This window comes from Acaromyces ingoldii (assembly GCF_003144295.1).
Source record: "Acaromyces ingoldii strain MCA 4198 unplaced genomic scaffold FA10scaffold_1, whole genome shotgun sequence".
Lineage (NCBI taxonomy): Eukaryota > Fungi > Basidiomycota > Exobasidiomycetes > Exobasidiales > Cryptobasidiaceae > Acaromyces > Acaromyces ingoldii.
Window position 1 is genome coordinate 1,695,304 of NW_020290247.1, and position 23,032 is coordinate 1,718,335.

At 56.1% G+C, this 23,032-nt stretch overlaps 9 protein-coding genes across 9 annotated transcripts; 6 read left to right on the forward strand and 3 right to left on the reverse strand.

Moving 5' to 3' along the window:
- Positions 1-378: 378 nt before the first annotated feature.
- Positions 379-3,314, reverse strand: FA10DRAFT_298679 (hypothetical protein; the record flags this gene model as incomplete). The annotated part of the gene is made up of 6 exons (XM_025524629.1): positions 1,728-3,314; positions 1,483-1,663; positions 1,323-1,422; positions 876-1,270; positions 617-812; positions 379-561 (listed from the first exon to the last, which is right to left on the reverse strand). Exons 1-6 carry the CDS (start codon positions 3,271-3,273, stop codon positions 379-381), a joined length of 2,601 nt encoding a protein of 866 aa, XP_025380469.1. The 5' UTR covers positions 3,274-3,314.
- A 166-nt stretch (positions 3,315-3,480) lies between these two features.
- On the forward strand, positions 3,481-5,146 carry FA10DRAFT_263939 (putative PDA1-pyruvate dehydrogenase alpha chain precursor). The gene is made up of 6 exons (XM_025520439.1): positions 3,481-3,548; positions 3,615-3,935; positions 4,004-4,471; positions 4,537-4,661; positions 4,731-4,952; positions 5,029-5,146. Exons 1-6 carry the CDS (start codon positions 3,498-3,500, stop codon positions 5,093-5,095), a joined length of 1,254 nt encoding a protein of 417 aa, XP_025380470.1. The 5' UTR covers positions 3,481-3,497; the 3' UTR covers positions 5,096-5,146.
- Positions 5,147-5,350: 204 nt separating this feature from the next.
- Positions 5,351-8,844, forward strand: FA10DRAFT_263940 (aspartyl-tRNA synthetase). The gene has a single exon (XM_025520440.1). It carries the CDS (start codon positions 5,531-5,533, stop codon positions 8,705-8,707), a length of 3,177 nt encoding a protein of 1,058 aa, XP_025380471.1. The 5' UTR covers positions 5,351-5,530; the 3' UTR covers positions 8,708-8,844.
- A 101-nt stretch (positions 8,845-8,945) lies between these two features.
- FA10DRAFT_236691 (general substrate transporter) lies at positions 8,946-11,189 on the reverse strand. The gene is made up of 6 exons (XM_025519085.1): positions 10,697-11,189; positions 10,008-10,621; positions 9,664-9,949; positions 9,502-9,598; positions 9,400-9,437; positions 8,946-9,321 (listed from the first exon to the last, which is right to left on the reverse strand). Exons 1-6 carry the CDS (start codon positions 11,130-11,132, stop codon positions 9,011-9,013), a joined length of 1,782 nt encoding a protein of 593 aa, XP_025380472.1. The 5' UTR covers positions 11,133-11,189; the 3' UTR covers positions 8,946-9,010.
- A 718-nt stretch (positions 11,190-11,907) lies between these two features.
- Positions 11,908-13,338, forward strand: FA10DRAFT_215206 (cytochrome P450; the record flags this gene model as incomplete). The annotated part of the gene is made up of 1 exon (XM_025518485.1): positions 11,908-13,338. A coding segment is annotated over one exon (1,431 nt), but the record flags the coding sequence as incomplete, so codon positions are not given.
- Positions 13,339-13,668: 330 nt separating this feature from the next.
- On the forward strand, positions 13,669-15,659 carry FA10DRAFT_263943 (hypothetical protein). Its single transcript, XM_025520441.1, has 6 exons — positions 13,669-14,101; positions 14,160-14,621; positions 14,676-14,995; positions 15,054-15,190; positions 15,266-15,367; positions 15,425-15,659. The coding sequence occupies exons 1-6, from the start codon at positions 13,718-13,720 to the stop codon at positions 15,544-15,546; spliced, it is 1,527 nt and encodes a 508-aa protein (XP_025380474.1). The 5' UTR covers positions 13,669-13,717; the 3' UTR covers positions 15,547-15,659.
- Positions 15,570-18,724, reverse strand: FA10DRAFT_263944 (kinase-like protein). The gene is made up of 5 exons (XM_025520442.1): positions 18,375-18,724; positions 17,792-18,314; positions 17,539-17,727; positions 16,139-17,481; positions 15,570-16,074 (listed from the first exon to the last, which is right to left on the reverse strand). Exons 1-5 carry the CDS (start codon positions 18,375-18,377, stop codon positions 15,745-15,747), a joined length of 2,388 nt encoding a protein of 795 aa, XP_025380475.1. The 5' UTR covers positions 18,378-18,724; the 3' UTR covers positions 15,570-15,744.
- A 648-nt stretch (positions 18,725-19,372) lies between these two features.
- Positions 19,373-19,837, forward strand: FA10DRAFT_282934 (DUF423-domain-containing protein; the record flags this gene model as incomplete). Its single annotated transcript, XM_025523802.1, has 2 exons — positions 19,373-19,437; positions 19,495-19,837. The coding sequence occupies 2 exons, from the start codon at positions 19,373-19,375 to the stop codon at positions 19,835-19,837; spliced, it is 408 nt and encodes a 135-aa protein (XP_025380476.1).
- A 114-nt stretch (positions 19,838-19,951) lies between these two features.
- On the forward strand, positions 19,952-22,402 carry FA10DRAFT_17968 (P-loop containing nucleoside triphosphate hydrolase protein). Its single transcript, XM_025518287.1, has 3 exons — positions 19,952-20,053; positions 20,115-20,436; positions 20,496-22,402. The coding sequence occupies exons 1-3, from the start codon at positions 19,990-19,992 to the stop codon at positions 22,312-22,314; spliced, it is 2,205 nt and encodes a 734-aa protein (XP_025380477.1). The 5' UTR covers positions 19,952-19,989; the 3' UTR covers positions 22,315-22,402.
- The last annotated feature ends 630 nt before the right edge of the window (positions 22,403-23,032 follow it).

Consider the following 23,032-nt stretch of genomic DNA (forward strand, 5'->3'; position numbering starts at 1 on the left):
TGCCTCTTCTACTTGAAGCAATCTCAGAGAAGCCGCAAGGGTCCATTCACCAACATCTATGATGATAGCAATGGTTACATGAGCCTGGACGAGCCCCGCGAATGCCGCTGCGACCAGCATCGCACCGTCATCTAATCTCTCCGGTCTGCTTCCGATCCCCGAAGCCCGCTCCTCGTCGGACAGGGTCTCTCTCGAGATTCGTTCTGCAGCGGCGAGGGTGTTCACATTAGCGTCGGCACCGCGCGCGAAGAAGAAATAATCCGAGACCGCCAAACACGCCATGTCGTTTTTCCTGGTCGACCCTTCTTAGCGCTGGGAATCTTTTGTTTATTGTACATTGACGAACGTTGCTAGAATGGAAAGTAGGTGCTGATAGGGCTAGATTGATATGGCAGCGTCAGTTGCCTGCTGGCTTGTGCCTCGGGGGCTTGCATGAGGTCGGAGCGAACGCATCGTGTCGGACAAGAGCGCATCGATGCCCCTGGCGCCCTTTTTTGTGCCTAGCCATCGCAGAAACGAGGTCCGAAATTCCGCATACAAGATCGTCGGCGGAAAGCCCCGCTGCAGAGAGGTTTTGTCAGCACACTCGCCGCTGCCTATGAATCTACATACTCACCCTGCGAGCATCGGCGAGGACGAACGAGGTTGTGGCTCCCTGCACAATCGGCTGCCTTGCACCGTTGTGCTTGGCCGTCTCATTGGCAAAGACCTCGGCCAGGGCGGCAAGAGTGGCACCGCGGGTGAGCGCAGCCATATGTCCTAGGCTCTCGCCTCTGCTCTCGCAACGGTCCCTGAAGCGTCTGAGGACATCTCTGCTCGGACAATGTGTTTAGCGCTCTTTTAAATGCTCGACCAAGGAATGAAGGGGGACCCACATTGGCATGCCAATATCGGCCTCGTTTCCAGTCTCATCCTCGAGGTTGAGGAAGGCCTTCTGACGCCAGACCAGGTCGGCCAACAAGACAACGATGGAATTGAGTGCGAATTTGTGATGCTCATCGAAATATTGCAGTCTCGCCTCTTTGACTCGTTCGGGCCGCGCCTCGTCTTCATCCTCCTCTCCATCGTGCTGAAACTGCTTTCGAAGCTGCTGAACAATTGCGCACACACCAGAAAGGGCAAAGATTCCTGTGTACGGAGAGAGCGAGAGAAGCAGGAGAACCTTTGGCGAGGGTACAGTGTTGCGATGGAGGCAAGCCAATGACTCTGCCGAAGTCGACTCGTACAGTGTTAGTGCCGCGTGTTGCACCAACACCCGAGAAGGATGCGACTGAGCGAACGATCAGCATTTGCACGGTTGTGAATGAGTTCACGATACTTACAGCCACTGCAGATGAAGCCAGGTCGTGAGCAAAGGCAACGGCCTCGCTCACTGTGGCGATGTAGTCAACCTGGTTGGAGAGCTCGTCCATGCCATAGTGGCTGGGAGACCACATTTAAGTGAGCCAGAGAGGTCTTAATGAGGCCTTCAATGCAACTCACGCCATCATACCGCGCTCCAAGATGGCGATTGTCGACGCCCAGTCTTTACGAGCCCATCGTGACAAGAGATTGGAGAGTGTCTCGATGATCAGGCATGCTTCTCGACCTCCCAGAGATGAGGTTGAGGCACTCGCCCTGCGTGCATGCTTGGCTAGAGGAACGAAGAAGTCGATGTGAAGCGCTACATGAGAAACAATCTGATCAGCTCACGATGCTATGAGGCAACTTCATGACCGAATACCTGCCTTGCCATTCTTTGGGGGGCATGAGCTCCAACAACCCACAGACCTGCCTCTTCTCTTCCTGGTCGAGGCCTTGCCAGACTTGGTCTTTCTGCAGGACGTTCCTTGCAAGCCATCGGGCAAAGTCAGAGGTCGTCGATCCAATGTTGTCGAAGAGGTCGTGGAGCGCGTGCAAAATGGCAGCGACCTTGCGGTGAGAGCTCGGCGGCCTCTGGATGCAATGAATACGCTGGTGACTACGGGCGAGCGACGATAGGTTGAGCTCCTCGGACAGAACGCTCTTGGTCCAGTCAAGGATGCGCTCGACGTGGTAGGCCAATGTGTCACCCTGGCAGAGGACGGCGAGGGTGGTAATATGATGGCCCAAGGCCGCTGCCAGCTGAGCCGGCAGCTCGATGCGGTCAAGAGCAAGACCAAGGCTGCGAGGCGAAGCCACCTCGGTCACAAGGCATGAGCCCTCTGGCGCTCCAAGCATTGCTGGCGGAGGTACGTGGGAGCTGGCAAGGGCGTTGCTGGGCGCAGGTGCGGCTCTTCTGCCTCGACGAGCTTTCTTCGGGGGTCGATCGCTCGTCACTTGTGACGACTCATCGTCATCTGGATGTCTTTGTGGACGGACCCAGATATCATTGACCTGTACCAACCAGTGAGGGCTTGGGTATCGTAGCCCCGTCGCCCCTGCTCCCACGAGTCCCATCCCCACAAGGCGCGCCGACATCGAGGCTTGTGACCGGTCCGATGCGAGAAAGTCTGGGTAGAAGTTTGCGTAGATGGAAAGAAGTGCTGATACGTGCGACTCGGAGCTGGTGTCGTTCCTCAGGGTCAAGAGTTTGTTGATACGGTATGATTTGACATGCTTGCGTCGAGTTAGGTGACAGAGAAGGTGACAGAGGTAGGGTCGCAGCTCCTCGTACTCAAGGAAATGGAACAGGACACCGTAGCTTCGAAGTAAAGCGTGACGAGCCGCCGCGCTCAAAAAGCTGGAAGGGAGCTGGGCCTGCTCGGTTGAGCTGCCTCCGTTGTCGGTCTGGCCTTGGTCCTCGTGAAGTTCTAGACGAACACTATTGAGCGGGACTGGCGCCAGGAGAAGCACGAGGAGCTTCAAGGCTTGCGCTTGAACACTGACATCGACGCGCACTCTGCCACGCTTGGACCCAACGCTCTCGTCTTTCCTGTCGATGTCTGAGTTGCTCTCTTCGTCGGACCCGTCGTCTCTCCTAGTAGCGGCACTGAAACCAGCCCCGCCTTTATCCGCCCCCCGCAGAGCGCCGACGACACTTAAGACAGTGTCCGGCCCAAACGTTGTGTCACGGGCGGGCTTCACTGCCTGAATGAGCTTCGAGGCCAGCGAAGAACGCAACGGTTTCCGACCGTGGGTGCCGCGCAAGCACAGGCCGAGGATGCTACGCGCCTGTCCGTCTGTCAGACCCTGCCGATTGGCCCTTTCTTCGATCTTTTCGGCTACTCCTCTGACCTGAGCTCGATCGACGGATGGATTCGCAGTCAGTTTTGAAAATGTCCGGATGAGATTGTCGAGCGGCGTCGGCTCCATCTTGCTCTCTCCTCCGAGCCTGTTCGCCAACGTCTGACGCGGGCCAATTTGGTGTTGCTCTCACCAAAAAGCGCGTCGTTTAAGCTCATTCGCTCACGTGCGTTTCACCCACGTGTCTCGTGTCCCAACTGAAGCATTCGCCCACCGCTCAAGATTTCTTTGCGCGCCCTTCTGCAGCTGCTGGGCACCGTCTTCCCAAACCACCGACCACCGCCGTCTCGACAATGGCTTCGTTTGCCAAGGCTGTCCTTCGTCCCGTCGCTGGCGCCTCGAGGGTGAGCATCGCGGTTAATCCTGAAGAGAAGGGCAAGCAGAGGAAGCTGACAGACGGTCCATGACAGGGCGCCGTCCTCTCACGATCGGCCCTTCCTTCGGCCGCTCGTTTTGTCCATATGACGGCCGACTCTACAAGTCTGGCGTCGCCCACTTCGATCCATGACATCAAGCCCACCGAGACTTTCACTACGCAGCTGTCGCCCGAGTCGTTCAAGGCACACCTGCTGTCGGAAGACCAGTTGCCCTCGCTCGAGGTCGAGACGTCCAAGGAGCACCTTGTCAAGCTCTACGAAGAGATGGTCAAGATGAGGAGGATGGAGATGGCCGCCGATCAGCTCTACAAGCAGAAGCTCATCCGTGGTTTCTGCCACTTGGCTATCGGACAGGTGCGTCACGCTCCATTATGGCGGCGAGGCGTGTTTCCTCCCTCTAATTTTAAGTCTCCTCACTACAGGAAGCCGTCGCCGTTGGTATGGAGAGCGGAATGAAGCCCTCGGATAAGCTCATCACCGCCTACCGGTGCCACCCGTACACGGTCCAGCGCGGAGGCACGATCAAGAGCGTCATTGCCGAGCTCTTCGGTCGCGAGGCTGGTATCTCTAAGGGCAAGGGTGGCTCTATGCACATGTTCACGCCTACCTTCTTTGGAGGAAACGGCATCGTCGGTGCTCAGGTGCCCGTGGGAGCCGGTATCGCGTTTGCACAGCAGTACATGAACACACAAGACGCAGTCTTCAGCATGTACGGTGATGGCGCGTCCAACCAGGGACAGGTATTTGAGGCATTCAACATGGCCAAGCTCTGGAACCTGCCCTGCGTCTTTGTGTGCGAGAACAACAAGTATGGCATGGGCACGAGCGCCGAAAGGAGCAGCATGAACACAAAGTACTTCACCAGGGGTGATGTGATCCCCGGTCTCCAGGTGAGTGTTTGTTAAAACCAAGGTCTGGGATAGGATTATGTCTTTGCTGATTCGACTCGCAACAGGTAAACGGCATGGATGTCCTCGCTGTCCACCAGGCTACCGAGTGGGCCAGCAAGTACACACTCGCTGGCAACGGCCCTCTCATCCTTGAGATGGTCACCTACCGCTACGGCGGTCACTCGCTCTCGTGAGTTGCTTATCAAGATCTTTGACTCATCTGGTTTGATTCTCATCTTAACGTGACTTCAACCCACAGTGACCCGGGAACGACGTACCGAACTCGTGACGAGATTGCCTCAATGCGAAGCAGCTCGGACCCGATCCAGGGTCTCAAGACGAAGATCCTCGAGTGGAGCGTCACTGACGAGGGCTCGCTCAAGAAGATTGACAAGGCTGCCAAGGAGGAAGTCGACCAGGCCGTCGAAGAGGCCAAGCAGAGCCCAGAGCCGGCAGTCAAGGACTTGTGGACAGACATCTAGTAAGTTGCCGAGCCAGATGCACCGGTTGTCAATTCGCGCGAGACACTGACGTCAACGTTGCCCTACCAACCTTAGCTACAAGGGCACGGAGCCCGACTGGATGCGCGGCCGTGAGAAGGAAGAGATTCACAGGTACCGTTGAGTTCAGGTTCGATTCGTCAATGTCACTGGTAGAATGAAATTTGTAGAAGATTCAAACTTGCTTCTGATGAGAGACCTCGGATGAACATCATGGGACAGAGAGCGCGGCTAGCCCTGGCCGCGGAGGGAAGAGCGCTTAATCCGAATCTGAGATTTAACAATTGTGGCTGTCATCTTCTATCTCAAAAGTTGTTGGACAAGTGTTTGACATAGACGCTTCCGGCGCGTGGTTTCCGTGGGCACCTATTTCCGCGCAATTTAGCATTTTTAAGAGGCTCTCGCTTCGGGAAAGGCTGAAGGTCACCGGGCTCGGAAAGCGAGGGCGCTTAAATTCTTGCTGAGACAAGACAACCTGCCTCTGCCGCGCAACTGCAACCTCACCCAATCACCACCACCACGATAATCACCAGCACTTGTCGCAACTCTGTCAGCAAAGATGGCGGACGAGGACAAGAAGGCGCGGCATGTCGACGACAAGAAGAAGTTCCGCTTCTCGGGCATCTTCAACCTGGCCAGGTCCAATTCGGGGACCCTGGGGTCCAGATCGCCCTCGAGGCAGGCGAGCACGTCGGATGACACGGCCACGGACGGAACACAGAGGATCAAGGTTCATCCCGCACACAACTCGCACGACGGCGGCAGCTCAAAGACGGTGCAGCGCGAGGAGCGGGCCCGGCTGGCAAAGGAGCAGGAGCGCGAGTTGCGGCTCCGCCGGCTCGAGTCCGATCTTCGTGCCGAACAGGTCGAGACGAGGGAGCAGCGGTCCCATTATGGGTCTGCCCCACTCCGGCTCAAGCTCAAGGATGAGGACTGGGAGAACATTCTCCCGCTCGACGACCTCAAGGAGGAGCTCATCGGACACAAGATTGCGACGAGGGCCCGCGTCCACGCCGTCCGAGCCATCAGCGCCAAGCTCGCATTCATCGTCCTCCGCAGGCAGGTCACCACCGTCCAGGCCGTGCTGCACTCCGACGGCGACAATGTGACGCGACACATGGTCCGTTGGGCCGAGCACCTGCCGTTCGAGTCCGACGTCGTCATCCGCGGCGAGCTGCAGAAGCCCAGCGAGCCACTGCGAAGCACGTCGTACGAGAACATCGAGATCAAGATCGAAGAGATCTTTGTCGTCAACGAGCCGACAGTCGAGCTGCCCTTCACACCCTATCGGGCTTCGACGGTGGGCAACATGGACAGCAAACTGGCTGCTCACCACCCAAAGACGAGCTCGTCCACTTCGCCTTCGACTCCCGCCGAGACGCCCGTCGAGACGCCCGCCGAGTCAACAAAGGCAGACGATGACGACGATGCGGAGCCGACCGTCGATGGTGCAAGCCTTGCGGCCAACAAGGAAGTCGACATGATGCGCACTTCGACGCTTGCCTCGCTCGAGTCAGAGGTGGACCATGTCAACGTACCGTCCTCGTCTGCGGCTAGCGAAGCCGATGCAAATGACGACTCAGCCTTGGAACGCCGATCGAATCGGCTGGCGCTGGCAATGCGCATGTCAAACCGGGTCTTGGACCTTCGCACGCCCTACAGCCAGGCCATCTTCCGTGTCCAGTCTGCTACCTGCCGTGCCTTCCGAAACTTCCTCGATGACCACGACTTCATCGAGATTCACACGCCCAAGCTCCTAGGAGGCGCATCCGAGAGCGGCGCTTCCGTCTTTCCCGTCGACTACTTTGGACGATCGGCCTTCCTCGCCCAGAGTCCGCAGCTGATGAAGCAGATGTGCATCGTGGCCGACTTCAACAGAGTCTTTGAGATTGGACCAGTCTTCCGAGCAGAGAACTCCAACACGCACCGCCATCTAACAGAGTACACTGGTCTGGATCTCGAGATGGCCCTGGGTCCCCGGCAGGACTACCACGAGGCCATGGACATTATTGACGAGATGCTCAAGTCGATGTTTACCTACATCAACCGCCGATACCCCAAGGAGGTGGAGCTGGTCCTCAAGTCGTTTGGCCAGAAGCCCCTCGTCTGGCTTGACCAGACGCCCGTCCTCGACTACGCAGAGGGAATCCAGATGCTCGTCGACTCGGGCTACCGCGATGAGGGAAACGTGGTGCCATCGCCCAACGAAGATCTCTCTACGCGAGCAGAGATGCGCCTGGGTGCCCTGGTCAAGGAAAAGTATGGGACAGACTACTACATCCTCGACAAGTTCCCTGCCTCTGTCCGGCCCTTCTACACCATGCCTGCGCCAGGCTCGACGAGGAATGCCAGCAACTCCTTCGACATCTTTGTCCGCGGCCAAGAAATCATCAGCGGGAGCCAGCGCGTGCACCAGGCCGAAGAGCTCATTGCGGCCCTCAAGAAGCAGGGAGTGGATATCAAGGGGGTACAAGAGTATGTCGACAGCTTCAAGCTGGCCGCACCCGCGCATGCAGGATGCGGCATTGGCCTCGAGCGCTTCGTCATGCTCTTCCTCGGGCTCGACGACATCCGAAACGCGTCGTTGTTCCCCCGCGACCCCAAGTCGCTTCGCTCGGACAAGACGTCGCAGGAGCTTCGCCACCCAGAAGCCGGCACCAATCCTCCGCCGTGGAAGAGCAAGGATCAGACGGACGTGGAGGACAAGGCGCAAATGCAGCCGCTGGAGAAGCTCATTGCAAACTACGGCAACTCCACCAACACATCCTGGCTCGACGACCGTTTCAAGATCTGGCGCGACGAGGAATGCGGTGCAGCCATTGGCTACGTCGCTCTGCACGGATACGCCGTCGTGGTGGGCGATCCGCTCTGTGACGCAACGCAATTTGCAAAGGTCTCCAAGGCCTTCCTCGATTGGCTCGCTGATCCCGCGGCGCACAAGGGTGACGGCGGCCCACTCAAGCCCCTCTGGCTCTTGGTCTCGGATCGCATGGAGTTTGTGCTGGGTCAGGGCATGAACTGGAGCTCATTGACGTGCGTGGCTGAGTCTAGGGTGCCGCCCGCCATCGAGCGTCGCCACAATGCCGCCGCCGCTGCCGCCGCCTCTGACAAGGACCACGCCGCCATCGCCGAAGACCTGGAACGCAAGCTTCGCCAGGCCAAGAAGGAGGGCCTGTCCTCGAGCACCTTCAAGGTGGGAAAGGCGCTGCCCGACGACGTCAAAAAGCAGCTCGATGCCAAGGTGGAGGCGTGGAAGAACCACCGAAAGGGCAAGCAGGTGCATTTGACCGAGGTCAACCTGTTCCGTGACGCAGAGCACCGCAGCTACACGATCGTCAAGGATGCCCACGGAGAGGTGACTGCTGTCGTTGTACTCGCCCAACTTTCGGCTGCGTCGGGCTACCAGATCAAGTGGGCTCTCGACTTCCCTGGCGCACCTTCGGGTGCCATCGAGTACGCCGTCATGGAATCCATCGCCGATTCGCCCCAGTCGTCGCACACCTTTGGCGCATCGGCTGTGGCGCACCTCAAGGCCCAGCGAGGCATCAAGGGTGTCAAGGCCAAGGCGCTCTCGACGACGTACGAGCAGCTCGTCAAGTCACTCCGCTTGCTCAACAAGGGCGAGTTCCGCAAGAAGTTTGGTGCAGTGCAGGAGGACCTCTTCATCTGTTTCCCCAAGCGGGGCATGTCGACAAAGGCCATCAGGGCCATCATTGACTTTTTCAGCGATGAGTAAAAAGCAGCAGTCGCAATTTGCACTCTTTGTCCCTATCGCTATCGTTTGGATTTTTTTCGTTCTTTGTTACGTCTTGTCTTGGGTTTTAGTAGTAGCAGTAGTGGTGTCGTTTGTTTTTCGAAATTGAACATCTTCATACCTATCTCGGCGACCTTTCGCCTACGATATCGGTCCCAGCCTTACTTTCGCTCTTCTCTCATCAGACGAAGGATAGGAATGGGCGACTAAGAATGAGTTCCTGAAACATGAGAAGTACGAAACAGCTCGTGGCGGCAAATAAGGACTGAATACTACAAAGCTACACTACGCAACATCGGACTTCTCCTTTGCATCGGACGACTCGACGAGCGAGACGGCTGGCGCAACCGCCGACATTCCTCCACTGTTGCTTCCGTCCTCGCTGGGATCCACATTGAGGGTCTCGTCGATGAGGTTGCGCTTGATACGATCCCGGCACATCGCATCGCGGGTGCCCGAGTTGTCGTGGAAGAGGCGGTCCATGGCTTCGAGCGGCACGCCTCGCGTCTCCTTCATGACAAAGATGGCAAAGAGAGCCGAGAGAAAGGCGAAGCAGGCAAAGAAGATAAAGGTACCATAGCCGATGTTTTGTAGCACTGTGCGAATGTGTAAAAAAGTAGCAACGAGTCAGAAGCAAGGTTCGGCCTCATTTGGGGAAGGGGAAGTGTACTCACTCGGAGGCACGATCAGGCCGATGATAAAGTTGAAGAACCTAAGAAGAGGGGAGAAACAACCTGATTAGTCTTGGTCAAGCGTCGAAAGGAGCTGAGGCTCACCAGTTGCTCATGACGCTCCATGCGACACCCTTCGCCCTCATCGAAGAGGGAAAGAGCTCAGCGGGCGCAGCCCAGGCGATAGGGCCCCACGAGAGTCCTTTTGGGAGAAAGTGTCGGTCAGCAGCCAGAAAAATCAGGCGAATAGGAACGGGGGGAACGTACCATAGCTGACCATGTACAGATTGAGCATAGCAATGGCAGCCTTTGCCGCCGGCTGATGAGCCGGCCAATCGCTCGAAAATTGCGCCGTGAGAGCGGCCACGACGACCATTTCGATGACCATGCCCGTCGAACCAAAGACAAGCAGCGGCTTGCGGCCGAAGCGGTCGATGATGAAGAAGGACATGGTCGTGCCGACGAGCTGCATGATGTTGACAATGCCAGAGAAGTTCAGGCGGCCTTCGTAATTCAAGCCAAGAGTCTCGAAGAGTGTGGGGGAGTAGTAAACCTGGTCGATTTACAATGTCAGCCTCCTTTTCTCAAATGCGGGATCAATATTTACGCACCAATGCATTGATGCCGACGAGTTGCTGGAAGAACATGAGACCAATGGCGATGATGGTTCTGTGCAGGTAGGCCGGCTTCAGAGTGTCGAGCCACCCAAGGGCGGCCAGCTTGACTTCGTCGCTCAACAGGCGTGTCCTGGGCGAAAGTGCGGCCGTCGCCAGCGATGGGTGACGCTCGGCCTGCGATTCTTCAAAAGCGCCAATCTCTGCACGGATCTCGGTCCATTCGGCTTGCACGAGGACGTCTCGCTGGTCGCGTTGACGGAGCTTCGCGAGCGATTTCAGGCCTTCATCGTAGCGACCACGCATTGCCAGCCAGCGAGGGCTGGCCGGCAGTACAAAGGACGACGCGAGCATGACAAAGCCCGGTACCATTTGAAGGAGAAAAGGAAGGCGAAAGGACCACTCAGACGCGATGTGGCGAGTCCCGTATGTGACGTAGTAGGCCACAACCACACCCGTGACAATGGCGAACGACTCCAAGACAAGAAGCACGCCACGGACATTGGGTGGCGAGCATTCGGAGATGTAGATGGGTGCGATCATTGACAAAAAACCAATGCCGATCCCGCCGATGAATCGGCCAACGGCAAGCATAGCGTATGCGATAGAACCTGTGTGAAGAGAATGAAACAATCAGACACCGTTGCCATGCTTGTTCTGTGAGGTACCGTGAAAAGATTACGGACCTGTCTGAAGAGCGGAACCGACGATGAAGAACGTGACACCCGTCCGAATTGCAACTCGACGCGACCAGCGATCAGCGATGAAGGAGCTGCTGAAAGCGCCAAAAATGGCACCAAGCTCAAGGATGGCGGTGAGCAGACCCTTGTTGAATCCGGCATTGTTTCCCGAGCTCTCGTCTACCTCAGGGAATTGGCGCAGGAATTGAGGCATGACAAGGGTGATGGACATGAGGCCCTGGTCAATACCAAAGAGCAAACCTCCCATGGCAGCGAAAAAGGAGCAATAGAGGGCATAGCGATCCTTGAATACACCCCTGATTCCTGTGTTGCCGTATGCTGCCCCAAGAGCCTTTTCGCTGCTGGTGAGGTGCAACAATGTGTCTCTTCGCGAGCTCACGCCAGCCTCGAAAGGCACTTGCTTTGTCGTCGTTGTCGTCATTTCCTGCTCAAACAATGGCACTTGTGGGGAAAGAAGGGAGGGGAGGGTTGGAGGGGGTGCAGTCCGGTGCTGCCTCCTCATGCTCAAAAATCTGCTGTTTTAAGCCTGTCTCAATGCAGTCCTCTCTGATTGGATAGCTTCCCCGCATTTCCAGTCTACCCCACGAACAGTGTGCATATCTCTCATACCCCCTCGCCCTTTCCTGTGGCTTTGCCGGTCCGGCAAGGCCGGACACTGATCAATGGCCCCCCTTCCCCCCCACGGGCAAAGCCACTATTACCATAGTTGCACGAAGGCGAGGAGTAGTTGTATCCGGTTCCTAGTTTTTCCCCACCGTGACGCGCAGACAACGCTCTAATTTGGCCGCGTTTACACCGTGGAGAAGGTCTAAATCACCGCGCTTGGCCGATCTGAAAGATCCAACTTTGATTGGACATTGACAGCATTGAAGATGCAGCTTTGAGATGGGGCAAGGTAGAGACCTCATCTCGCTGCGACTCAGACACCTGTCTTCACAGCAAGCTTCTGCTCCTTGATCACACAATCTCTTGAGGATATGGAGATCTCTGCATCCCTAACCAAAGTCGGCGCAAGCGCCGTCGTCGGCCTTCTCGTGGCGTACGGAGTCTACATTATCATCCGCCACCGTGACACCGCCATCGGATCGCGTCCGGCGATCTCCAGGTACACGGCTGACCCCAGCAAGCGTTTGCCCAAGGGCCCAAAGGGCACCTTCCTTCTCGGCAATCAGCCTGCACTCAACGCAAACGCCCACCGTTACCTCGACCAATTCTACGAATGGCGCAAAGAGTATGGCTTGGGCTACGAGCTGACGATCCCTGGACATCGCATCATCGAGGTCAATCATCCTGCTTGGCTCGAGCACTTTCAGAAGACAGCTTTTCCACTGTACGGCAAACAGCACCTCGTCGCAACCAATGGTGAGCTCCAACGAACTGGAATCTTTACCTCGGACGGGCAGCGATGGGCAGTACAGCGCAAGTCAGCGACCCACGCCTTTAGCCGCAATATGCTCAAGGGCCCCGTCTCGGCCAAGCTCGCCCATCATGTCGGACTCGTCGAAGGCTTGTTCGACAAGTTGGCAGTAACGGGCGAAGTCTTCGACTTTCAGGATGTCATGGCTCGCTTCACGATGCTCTTCTCGATGAGCATCGCCTTCTCCACTCATTCCACCTTGGCCGATGGCCTGACGAAAGAGCCGGCCTGCCTGCAGCGCAGATACGAATTTGTCGATGGTTTCGACCGTGCCAGCCCGCTGATCGATCTGCGAACGAGAAATGCGCTGTGGAAGATCTATGAGCTATTTGACAAATCGACCAAGAAAGACATCGACTCGACGATCCAGAGCATCTACGGCTTCATTGAACCCCTCGTCGCCGAGAGGATTGCGCTAGAGGAAAAGCAAAAGATAGACGGCAGCGGCGAGGAAAAGAACAAAGATCTTCTCTCTATGTTTATGGAGAAGGAGCGAGACCCTTGGGTCTTGAGCGGCTGGATGCTTAATGTCCTGTTTGCAGGCAGGGACACGACGGCTTTCACCCTGGCGTGGCAGCTCTACGAGCTTCTGCAACCAGGCAATCGCTCCAAGAACCTCATTGACCTGGCTCGCAAAGAGATAGAAGATCGAGGACTGTCGCATCTTGAAGATGACGACCATGGTGACGCACCCTATCTCGATTACGACGACATGAGCAAGATGGTCCATCTGACCGCTTTCTGGAACGAGACGACGCGGCTACATCCTGCGAGCGCACGAGGCATGTCTATCTGCTACCAGGACGATATCCTCCCAGAGATCTCGGAGCTTGGGCAGCCCGCTGTACAGATCAAGAAGGGCGACTATGTAATGTGGCAAGACTGGGTGATGAATCGCCTACCATCCGTCTGGGGCGACGACTGCCTCGAGTTCAAGCCAGACCGATTTCTCGATGTACCCGCTCCTTCCTCGACGGGCACAGGAGAGCCGAAGCTCAAGACATTCTCGCCGTGGAAATATCACAGCTTCAACGGCGGACCGAGAACCTGCCTCGGCATGAATCTTGCCCGCTTCGAAGGACTGACGATGTTCTCAGCCCTGCTCTCGCGCTTCGACTTTGAGCTTGTCGAGCCGGACCTGAAGCCAAAGTACACGACGGGCATGAACATGGGCATCGAGCAAGGGCTTCATGTGCGAGTCAAAAGGAGGTCGGCGGCTGCTTCGTGATTACTTTTCTTCTCTTCACATTCTTTGCAAGCCAATTGCGTCATTCTTCCTTTCCCCCTCAGCAGCATTCGAGTGCTGCTTTTTAACACTGTGCTCAGGAATCGAGTTCCTGAATTGGGTCAGAGAAGCTCCGTCATTCAACCTGCTCTGGCCTTCTTGTCTTTAATACAATTCTGTGATTGAGCAAAGCGGTGCCAGCCCAGTGTTATTGCTGCTGCATTGTCCCACCTGCAGCCCGTGTATCGATTGACCTGAGTGGAGTGTTGGTCGGTCGGTGCACGCGAAGACGCGTCTTCGTTTTTATGACGTGCAGCGAGTCTCCGTTACTTCCATTCGTGTTTCAGCGATGGCAACCGCGACAATGACGAGGACAGCTGCACGATACGATGCGCTGCCGGCCCTATCAGACCCGCTTGTGGTACCCTTGTCTACGAGGGCCTATAACCGCCAGTATGCATCATTGTACGACTATCGACTCCGGCGGCTCAAGCATCCCAAAGGTCGCCTGCTTGCGAAAGCGCAGGCAAAATGGGCTGCATCGTCCTCTTTCTCGGCTGCATCTTCCCAAAAAGGCAGCGGCAACAGCAAGAAAAGAGAGATCAAGGAAGAAGAGGAAGAAAGAGCAGATGCACTCTACGTCAAGAGAATTCTCGACGTCAAGCAGGGGCAAGTCGTCTTTGTCATTGGGACAGTCTACGTGTCGATGCAACTCAAACCGGACGTCCTGGAGGACCTGACCAGAGAGGTGGGTTCATGTTCGTCTATGTAGCAACATGCATAAGGCTAAGACCAGGTCTGTGCAGCAATATCTTCCACCTCAGCCCGTTGCGGACCGGTACGCAGACCCTGCTTCGGACGAGGTGTACGTGGAGGATGAGTCGGGGAGGGTAAGGCTGGTGGGAGACGCCGTGGGGGCAGAAGGGAGACTTCGGAGCATGCTCATCACCGGCGTCGTCGTGGCACTCCTCGGCACCGAAACAAGGTCAGGCGATTTCGAGGTAGCTGACGCCATCTTTGCTGGCGTTCCTGAGGAGACTGAAGAGGCGAAGCAATCAAAGATGGAGGTCGACGAAGTTAAAGAGGATCAGTGGGTCGCCATGGTCAGCGGTCTTGAGATCGACGCCATGCCTTCCGGCTCGCAAAACCAGGAGTCTAACTTGACCGACAGTCAAGGAGATGACCTGAATATGTTTGGAACCTCGGAAAAGGAGCTGCGTTTGACAATGCTGTCCGAATGGCTGCAGGGCGAGGTGGGCAGCCCAGAGGTGAGTCTCAATGACAGTCCGAAACATGCTTTTCGCCGCTTACATTCGCGAAAGGACCGGGAGATGGCGTCAAAGGTAACGAGCCTTGTCATCGCCGGCAATAGCATCTCTATGCCGCTCCGTGCCGACGAAGAGATCAAATCTCAGCCGCGGACACCAATCCAACCGGGGCACTACCCAACCCTCACCCTGGACAACATCCTCGCGGATGTGGCCTCGACAATGCACATTCATCTCCTGCCCGGTGCATCGGATCCTACAAGCATTGCCTTGCCCCAGCAGCCGATTCACTTTGCCCTCTTGCCAAAGACGAACCGATTCGACTCCTTGCACCGGGAGACGAACCCAGCATGGTTCGGCGTCGGTGGAAAGAAGTAGGTTGCTTGCCCAAATTTCTGCCCTGTCCGCTTGCTTAAAAAGGGCTGTTGCCAGATTCATGGGCACGTCAGGTCAGAATGTCGATGACATCTACAAGTACGCAATTGAAGAGGACAACGAGGCGCGATTGCGCTGCGCTTGTCGGACCCTCGACTGGGGCCATGTCGCACCGACCGCTCCGGATACTCTCGGTGAGCATGCATCAATCTTCAATCACACTGTCCTTCCAGGTCGGATGACTGACGTCTGCATCTTTTCTGTCGAAGCCTGCTACCCGCTTGCGGACCGAGACCCATTCCTGATCGAAGACTGCCCGGACATCTACTTTGTTGGCAACCAACCTATGTTCGGCTCAAAAATCTACCAGGGTGAGTCTCTCGATCCATGCTTCATAGACAATTGCTGATTTGTGCTCTTTCCGACAGGATCCAACGGAAGGCGAATCCTCGTCGTCCTTCTCCCGCGCTTTTCCACCACGGGCCAGCTTGTCCTCGTCCAGCCACACACGCTCCAGTGCAAGATCATCACGCTGGGCATCGTGTCTTGACCCGCCCAAACCACATCGAGAGTTGTCGTTAGATTTTCATTAGAATGTCAGAGGGAAGGGCATCAAGTTGTACGATGAAAGATATACGATGAACTGAGCGAATAAACAAAATCTTATGTCAAGAAGAGAGGACGAAAAGACGAAAGGTCGACGATTGCAGTGATGGGAAAGACGAGGGAGAGCAAAATGCGAGCAAGATCATACCAAGCTCCACCGGCTTCTGAAGTTTTCGAGCCACTTTCCGTAGATGAGGTCGGTCAATGGACTTCTGTACGCCTCTGCCGCTGCCCTGTCCTCTTCCTCTTGAGCCTGGGCCTGTGCAGCGGCTGTGGGTTGACGCCGGTGGTATTTTGTTCTAAATGTAGCACTGAGGTTCTGGCGTGCCTCTTCGTCATCGTTCATCTTCATGAGGAGATCGACGACGAGGTTGTATGCGACGTCACCATTGGCCTGTGCCAGGTCCTCAAAGCCCTTGGAGATCATTTCGAGCGCCTCAATCTCAGGCGCGGGCATGTCTTCTTTTTTCGCCTGAGGACATCATGGGAAGGTCAGGAAGGTGATCTCGGATCGAAGGAAATTGCTACAAACTCACTCGATCAAGAACAGGCAATAGAACATCGCGAACAAGGCCGACGCCTTTGCTACGCTGTTCGCTAGTGGACTCGCTCGAAGCGTGTCTCTTCTTTTCTTGGCCTTCGCTCTCGCGGGCTGCAGTGCCCGGAGAAGCCCCTTTGCCAGGAGGAGTGAGTGACTGGGTTGGGTTTTCGCCTCGGACACTGCCGCTCCCAATGAAGTCTGCGCTAATGCGAGCAGATCCATTCTTGTCAAGCCGTTTGACAGGGCGAAGCGTTTCCATGCCCGACGCTACATCTTTCTCGCGCAAGACAGTACCATTGATGTCATTTCGCTCGTTCCACGACGATCGCCTCGGTCTTGTTGAGCCTGCTGACTTGGCCGTAGGTGTTGACGGCGTGTTTGGGCCGGAGGCCAAAGCAGATGACGCTGAAGGAGGTGGAGCCAGGTTTCGGCTGCTGTTGTCCCTCAAAGTGTTCTTGAGCGCACTGACGTGCACGGACGGCTCAAGATGATCCGACCTAGTCTGCTTCGGCGCCTCCGCACTGGGTGTTGCTGGGCCCGAGGCCGCCGATGTGGCAGGAGTGCTGGCGGCAGAGGCTCGGCTGAATGCATCAGAGTCGCTTGAGATCGATGCTGCATCGTCGTCTTGATCTCTGACTGCCGACGACTGGTTGGATTCCATGGCCTTCATGAGATCGCCTACCGGCCGTTGGTCCTTCTTGACCGTTTGATACCCTGCTCGCTCTTCGCCTTCCTCTGGAGGCCCTCGGCCTGACCTCTCCCAAACATTTATGGACGATGCCGACTGGTCCAACAGTCGGCTGCCAGCCATCCGAGACCTCATTGTGTCGAATTGCCACTCGGAATGCACAGTCCCGTTGAACGTGCTCGACTCCGACGGCTCGTGCTCGCGCAGGTGATCTTTGACAATGGCCCCACCCCGATTTGCGCCCCTTGCCTTCCAGTCTTGGTGCCTCTCGATCAGCTCCGTCAGTGTGCTCGTCTTTCTTGCGTACTTGATGAATCGATGCTGCAAAAGATCCTTTGTCGTGGGTCGCATCTTCGGGTCCTTGACGAGGCACAAGTCGACGAAATCTTTGAAGGCCGTCGAGAAATTTCCTTCGAGGACGGGGGACTTGGCCTTGGGGATGAGGAAGAGGACACGCATGGGGTGGTATTCGGCCAACGGCGGTTCTCCCTTTGCCATTTCGATTGCCGTAATGCCGAGGGACCAGAGATCGGCCTTGAAGTCGTACCCTGCCTGGCGGATCACCTCAGGGGCCATCCAAAAGGGAGTGCCAACAAACGTGTTGCGCCGCGAGTTGTAATTGGAAAGCTGAGCTGCCACACCAAAATCGGCTGTTGTTTATTATCAGCAAAGCCGCTCTCTTGTCCACCTGAAGAGACATAACCCACCCAGCTTGACCTTGCCACTGGCCGAGAGCAAGACATTGGCTGCTTTGATGTCGCGATGGATCTTGCCCTCGGTATGCAGATAGTCGAGGCCCAGGAGAAGCTCTCGGCAGATGATGGCAATGTGGGCCTCAGAAAAGGGTCCGGCCTTGAGCAGGTCGAGGCACGAACCGCCAGCAAGGTATTCCATTACTGTAGGGTTTTCGGAGATCAGCTTTCGACGGCTGACAGAAGAGCACAGAGAGGAGTCACTCACTGATCCACAGCTTGTACCCCTTGACAAAGCTTCCGTAGTAACGCGTCACCCAGTCGCTGTCACACTGGGCCAGATGGGCGATCTCCATCTGGATTTCTGAAATGTCGTCGTCCGAGTCCTCGAGGTCGATTTGCTTGATGGCCACAATCGTACCCGTCTCTCTGTGAATGCCCTTGTACACGGTGCCGAAAGAGCCCGTACCCAATTTCTCGAGGAGTTGGTACTGGTCGGCGAGCTGCTGTCCACTGGCAATAGCCGCTGCCGGTGGGCTTACCGGCGAGGGAGAGGCTGCAGCCGCGAGCGGGGAGTGGGCTGTGGGCGAGTCAGGACCCCGCTTTCGTCCATTGGGAACAGGAGAACCGGTCGCGTCTTGGGACTGGCCCCGGGCCGACATTGACGAGGTGGCCGACTCGAAAGAGGTGGACGAGGCAGATGACGACTTCTGGAGCAATGGCAGGCCATCTTTGTGCGAGCTTCGCCGTGGGCTCAGCAGTGGTGAGCGCGTAGGCAGTGAGATGTTTGGCTGTTTGCTCGAAGAGAATTCAGCGACAAGCTGTTAGCACTTAGCACGCTACTGACTCACCATGTTGTTGTAGGGTTGCGGGTGGGACCTCTGGACGGCAGAATGGTACAGCTCTTCCAACAGAGGTCGGGCCTCCCAAAGCTAGTCCGAGGCAGGGCTGTATTCGGTCTTGCTCGCGCGGGAACGGAGACCTCTCCAAGCGGCCTTGTGTCTCTGTTTCAGGGGTAAGTCCGCGGTCGGCTTCGGATCGAGCGCGACTGTGATCCGCTGGCTTGGCCTAGGCGAGGTTGCTGGTCCGTCCAGCAATGATAAGATTAATGGCAGTCCACGCCTTCGCCGAGGGTATCCCTGGTCGATAGGAACCTGAGATAGATAGTTGGGAGTAGTAGTAGAGTAGTGGTGAAGGTGAGAGAGTTCAGGAGACATTTAGCGGCCCTCCCCTCAAATTCAAAAAAATACTTGATTATTCCAAAACATTCATTCATCTGTCCCTACCGTTGCCTCCTGCCCGACTTTAGCCTTGTTGCCCTGGCTCCTTCCTGACCTCTCTTTGCGTCATATGGTCTTCTGCGTCATCACATCGAACCCATCTTGCTGCGTTGCACACACTTAAGAAGAGCGAGGATTTGTCGAATAGGATGGGGTCCACCGCGTTTGTTTACTTGCACAGACCAACACTTTGATTTCTCGGACAACACCTTCGACAGCGTTTACCTTGTCAATGATGACAGGCTCTCAAGAAGACGTTGCGGCAGTGTTCAAGGAGCGTCTATCTGACGACCAGGACAGCGGCAATGCCAAGGGCCAAGGGTCAAGCCCGTTGGACAAGCAAGTAGTGATGACAGCCGATATAGGACTCGCTGATCTGCAGGTAGCCCCTGTCTGTGACAATCGTCGAACGCGCACCCCTTTCTTTTTTCTCCGCCATAGGCTACCACCGGAATAATGTCCGGCGTCTGGTCACGTGTTACCGATTCGGGATCTTGTTGAGTCGATACCCGTACCGTAGGTTCGTCATCAACGAGCTCTTCAGGGAAGTGACACAAGTGACAGCGACGATGCCTGGCTTCAATTTCTTCCACACCTTTGCCTGTCTTTCGGGAGCGACTTCGGTCGCCTTTGGGTGAGGAGAGAGATTCCGCGCTCACTGAAAGCTACTAGGACTGACCAGATCTGATAGTGCCTTTGGTGCCCATGCCCTCAAGGGCAAGCTCAGCGCTCACCAAGCCTCTTCCTGGACGACGGCAACATCGTACCAGCTGACACATTCGATCGCCCTTCTGTATGTCGCCAGTCAGATCGCGCCTTCGATCAGCAACAGCCGTCCCTTGACCGTTGCGGCCTACGCATTCACAGCGGGCATCACCCTCTTCTCGGGCTCCATCTACGGCCTTTGCCTCACCAACGAAGGATCGCCCATTCGAAAGCTGCTGGGTCCCGCGACGCCTCTCGGAGGCCTTGCTCTGATTGCTGGTTGGGTGGCCCTGGCCTTGGCCAAGAGAGGAGGAGTCAGGTTATCTTAATTAAAGGCGCAGGGCAGGCAAAGATGATTACGATGATTTTCCCTTAGCGTGCTAAACGCGGTGTGCGAATTAGACGCGTATTTCTCTTGAAAGAAAAAGTGTTGGCTTCTCAAAGCTGCCTCAACCACCATGTCGGGGTGATTCGTTCCAGCATGCTCGCCACGCCCATCTCGAGTCTGCCACTTTCCGCGAGACACAAGGCATGCTGCCGAAGAGGTGAGGGTTCGTACTGCAGCGCCGTGATGTAAGCGATTCTGAGGAAAATATCTTCTTTAAGTCGACCTCGTCAGTTGCGCCCAGATCGTCCACGCCCAGCCAGCGGACCTGGCCAAATTACAGACTCTTCTCTCTCGGGAGGAGGTCGAGTACATCCAACAGGTCGCTGCGCTAGAAGTTGCGCCCGCCCCTGCTGTCGTGCTGGATCTCTTGGAGGATGAGGATATCGATCGCCTTTTTGAGAACGAGGGACCGGACGAGCCATCGCGGTCATTGAAGCACCTGGATGATCGCAACTCGTTGACGACGGGAGATGCAAGATTGGATGCGCTCTTGGGTGGAGGAATGAAACGAGGCTGTCTCAACGAGGTGGTCGGACAGAGGTGAGCTGCTAGCCTTGATACATTATCCATGCACAGGGCGCTCAGCTCCCTGCTTCCAGCTCTTCTGGAAAGACGCAACTCCTGCTCCAGATGGCACTTTATACGGCTCTCGGTCTCGCCTCAGATCCTTTGAAGCATTTTGATGCTTCTCCTGCTGCTGAGACCTCGATCGTCTTCCGCGCACTCAAGGGCTACGGGATGAAGGAGCGAGGAGCGCGCAGCAGTATTGCGATCCTCACCCCCGATGGGAGCGGTGCAGGGCTCATGATGACTCGAAGGCTATGCGAAATGTGCGATTATGCCATTCGGGAGCGATGGTACGGCATGCGAGCCCATCAGGCCAAGCAATGCGAGACACAACTACAACAAGAGCCTTTGGGTAGACCTACCTTTGGCGCTGGGCGTTTCCACGATCCAGATGATGTCGAGGTCGTCGACGAGCTCGTTGTCGATTTGGAAAGGCTGATTGCCATCTCCAAGGCACTGCTGTTGAAGAACGTCCATTTTCTTTCCATCAAAAGCTATGACGAGGTGGATCATGCCATCTCGTATATGCTGCCTGCCCTGGCCGACCGGCTGGCATCGACCACTCAATCGCCTTTGCAGCTCGTCATCCTCGATGACCTTCCAGCGATGCTCCTCGGCGCTGAACCTGCTGGACAGATGCAGCGCGCAGTCCATCGGTCTCAGATGATCTGTGAAATTTCGGACAAACTCCGGAGGCTGGCTCTGTACTGTGCGGGGCCTGCTGGACACGAGTCGTCGGCCGCCGCCATTGTCTTGGGGAACCACGTCGTTGACTCATTTGAGCGGACCAAGGAGCTGGCCATACCCGTCTTGCGTTCCATCTGGGAGAAATCGCAGCGACATTCCTCATCTGGAGAAGGTTATGCTCTTTTCGATGCAGCTGGTGACCCACCACCACTGCAAGCAGATCAGCAGGAGCTCTTCTTTAGCGGAGTCCTTTCGAGCGCCCACCCAACACTCCTCGGACGCGCCCGATCCCGTGCCGTCTTCCGACAAGGCGGAGGCCCTACAGGCAAGATGAGCGAAGACGAGATCTGGAACAGTGTCGCATCGGGCCTCAAGATGGCCGCATTGGGTTATCAGTGGGCGAATTGCATCAGCGTCCGGCTCATGTTGCACCGGACAGCCAAGCGCATCGACTGGGCCAGGATCCAAGATGGCTCGATGAAATCACTCGAGGATTGGGAAGATGAAGAAGGCTACGAGGAAGACGAAAAAGAGCGGCAGAAGATGCACAACGTCAGAAGGGCTGTACTGATCAAGAGTCCATTCGTGCAGAGTGGAGCGCTCTACGAGCCTAGCGTCGACTTTGTCGTTCTGGGCCGTGGCATCAGATCGGTGCGGAAGCAGATGTACGAAAGTGTGCATGCGGAAGAAACGGTGGAAGGCGAGGCGGGAGTAGAGTGGGAGGACGAGGAGCAAGAAGAGCCCGACGAGGCGCAAGCGAGTGAATACGACGAGGAAGAGATGTACAGTGTCGGAGAAGAGCGGAGTGCGGGTCAAGGGTCAGGCTTGGAGGGGGATCAGCTGTGGAGCTTTGTCGATGGCCGTCACTTTGACGAAAATGCTCTCGCTTCGATGGACCTCCTGCTCGAGAGTCCCCCGACAGCTCCGGGAGGATCTTCCTCATTGGACACATCGATTGCATTAGACTCTTCGATGGCTCTCAATCAATCAGACTCGACAAATAGACAATCGCCTCCGTCCACGGCATCAAAAGGGGGCATGCAGAGCGAATTTAGAAGTCTTTGGCGCCATAAGAGCTTCACGGGGCAGGCCGTCGTGTGGGACAAGATGCTCATAAATGGAGGAAACGAAGGATTGATTGAGGAGGAACGAGAAGAATCATGAGAAGAAGCCCAAATGTACTGTACACGACACCTCTCAACAATGTATCTAGCAATGACTACTGGTTCCACAGATCCTTGCCGCCCTGGCTAGAGAGGTGAGCTGTTCTCATTCCACTCTGGCCCGTGAGTGTTTGAATGCTCGAAGAAAAGCCCATCGACTTGAATATCCTTTGCTTTCACCGGTTTCTCCAGTTGAAGTGCTTTGATTCGCCCTCGCCCATGGCGACATTCTGCCCGGGCCTTGCGACCCGCGTCTGATCCAGCACTCTGTGCATCTGTCTCGAAGTTTCCCTTCCCATGTCGCTGTCCCACTTCCCGTCGCGTGTCGGAACAGAGGCAGGGCCGCCATCCCTCTCGAGCAGAAGCCTTCTTATTCTTTCGTCTTCGAGTTCTACTGCGTTTAATCTTTTCTCCTCCTTGACCGCTGTAGATCCACTGCTTCCGCTTGTGCCTGCCTTGCTCGCCAAAGTCCGCGTCCAGCACTGTGTGCTTTCAGTGGCGGGGTAGCGCCAACACACTCTTGGAACGGTATTCGCCGCTTGTGTCAGTATCCCTCTCATCTTTGAGTAATGTGTGCCTGGTCGCGGTTGCAAAAGACAAAGTTGGGACCCTTTCCTGTTGACTTAGACTAAAAAATCAAGGTGGAGGCGGGCTTATGTAATGAGCCTCCCTCAGGATTCGACCTCCTCCTTTCTGTGATCCTCCTATGTGGGGCGTTC

Excerpts from the sequence above, each read along its gene's own strand:
- FA10DRAFT_236691 (XM_025519085.1), bottom strand. The coding sequence starts at position 11,132 with ATGACGACAACGACGACAAAGCAAGTGCCTTTCGAGGCTGGCGTGAGC. Across the intron at positions 9,950-10,007 it reads TCGTCGGCATCAATGCATTG|GTTTACTACTCCCCCACACT; the intron begins GTGCGTAAATAT and ends TAAATCGACCAG. Across the intron at positions 9,438-9,501 it reads TGGAGCGTCATGAGCAACTG|GTTCTTCAACTTTATCATCG; the intron begins GTGAGCCTCAGC and ends CCCTCTTCTTAG.
- FA10DRAFT_17968 (XM_025518287.1), top strand. The coding sequence starts at position 19,990 with ATGCTCGCCACGCCCATCTCGAGTCTGCCACTTTCCGCGAGACACAAG. Across the intron at positions 20,054-20,114 it reads CAAGGCATGCTGCCGAAGAG|TCGACCTCGTCAGTTGCGCC; the intron begins GTGAGGGTTCGT and ends ATCTTCTTTAAG. Across the intron at positions 20,437-20,495 it reads AACGAGGTGGTCGGACAGAG|CTCTTCTGGAAAGACGCAAC; the intron begins GTGAGCTGCTAG and ends CCCTGCTTCCAG.
- FA10DRAFT_263944 (XM_025520442.1), bottom strand. Across the intron at positions 17,728-17,791 it reads GGGGTACAAGCTGTGGATCA|TAATGGAATACCTTGCTGGC; the intron begins GTGAGTGACTCC and ends AAAACCCTACAG. Across the intron at positions 16,075-16,138 it reads TATTGCCTGTTCTTGATCGA|GCGAAAAAAGAAGACATGCC; the intron begins GTGAGTTTGTAG and ends TGATGTCCTCAG.
- FA10DRAFT_263943 (XM_025520441.1), top strand. The coding sequence starts at position 13,718 with ATGACGAGGACAGCTGCACGATACGATGCGCTGCCGGCCCTATCAGAC. Across the intron at positions 14,622-14,675 it reads GCGAGGTGGGCAGCCCAGAG|GACCGGGAGATGGCGTCAAA; the intron begins GTGAGTCTCAAT and ends CATTCGCGAAAG. Across the intron at positions 14,996-15,053 it reads TTCGGCGTCGGTGGAAAGAA|ATTCATGGGCACGTCAGGTC; the intron begins GTAGGTTGCTTG and ends GGCTGTTGCCAG.
- FA10DRAFT_263939 (XM_025520439.1), top strand. The coding sequence starts at position 3,498 with ATGGCTTCGTTTGCCAAGGCTGTCCTTCGTCCCGTCGCTGGCGCCTCG. Across the intron at positions 3,549-3,614 it reads CCGTCGCTGGCGCCTCGAGG|GGCGCCGTCCTCTCACGATC; the intron begins GTGAGCATCGCG and ends GGTCCATGACAG. Across the intron at positions 3,936-4,003 it reads GCCACTTGGCTATCGGACAG|GAAGCCGTCGCCGTTGGTAT; the intron begins GTGCGTCACGCT and ends TCCTCACTACAG.
- FA10DRAFT_263940 (XM_025520440.1), top strand. The coding sequence starts at position 5,531 with ATGGCGGACGAGGACAAGAAGGCGCGGCATGTCGACGACAAGAAGAAG.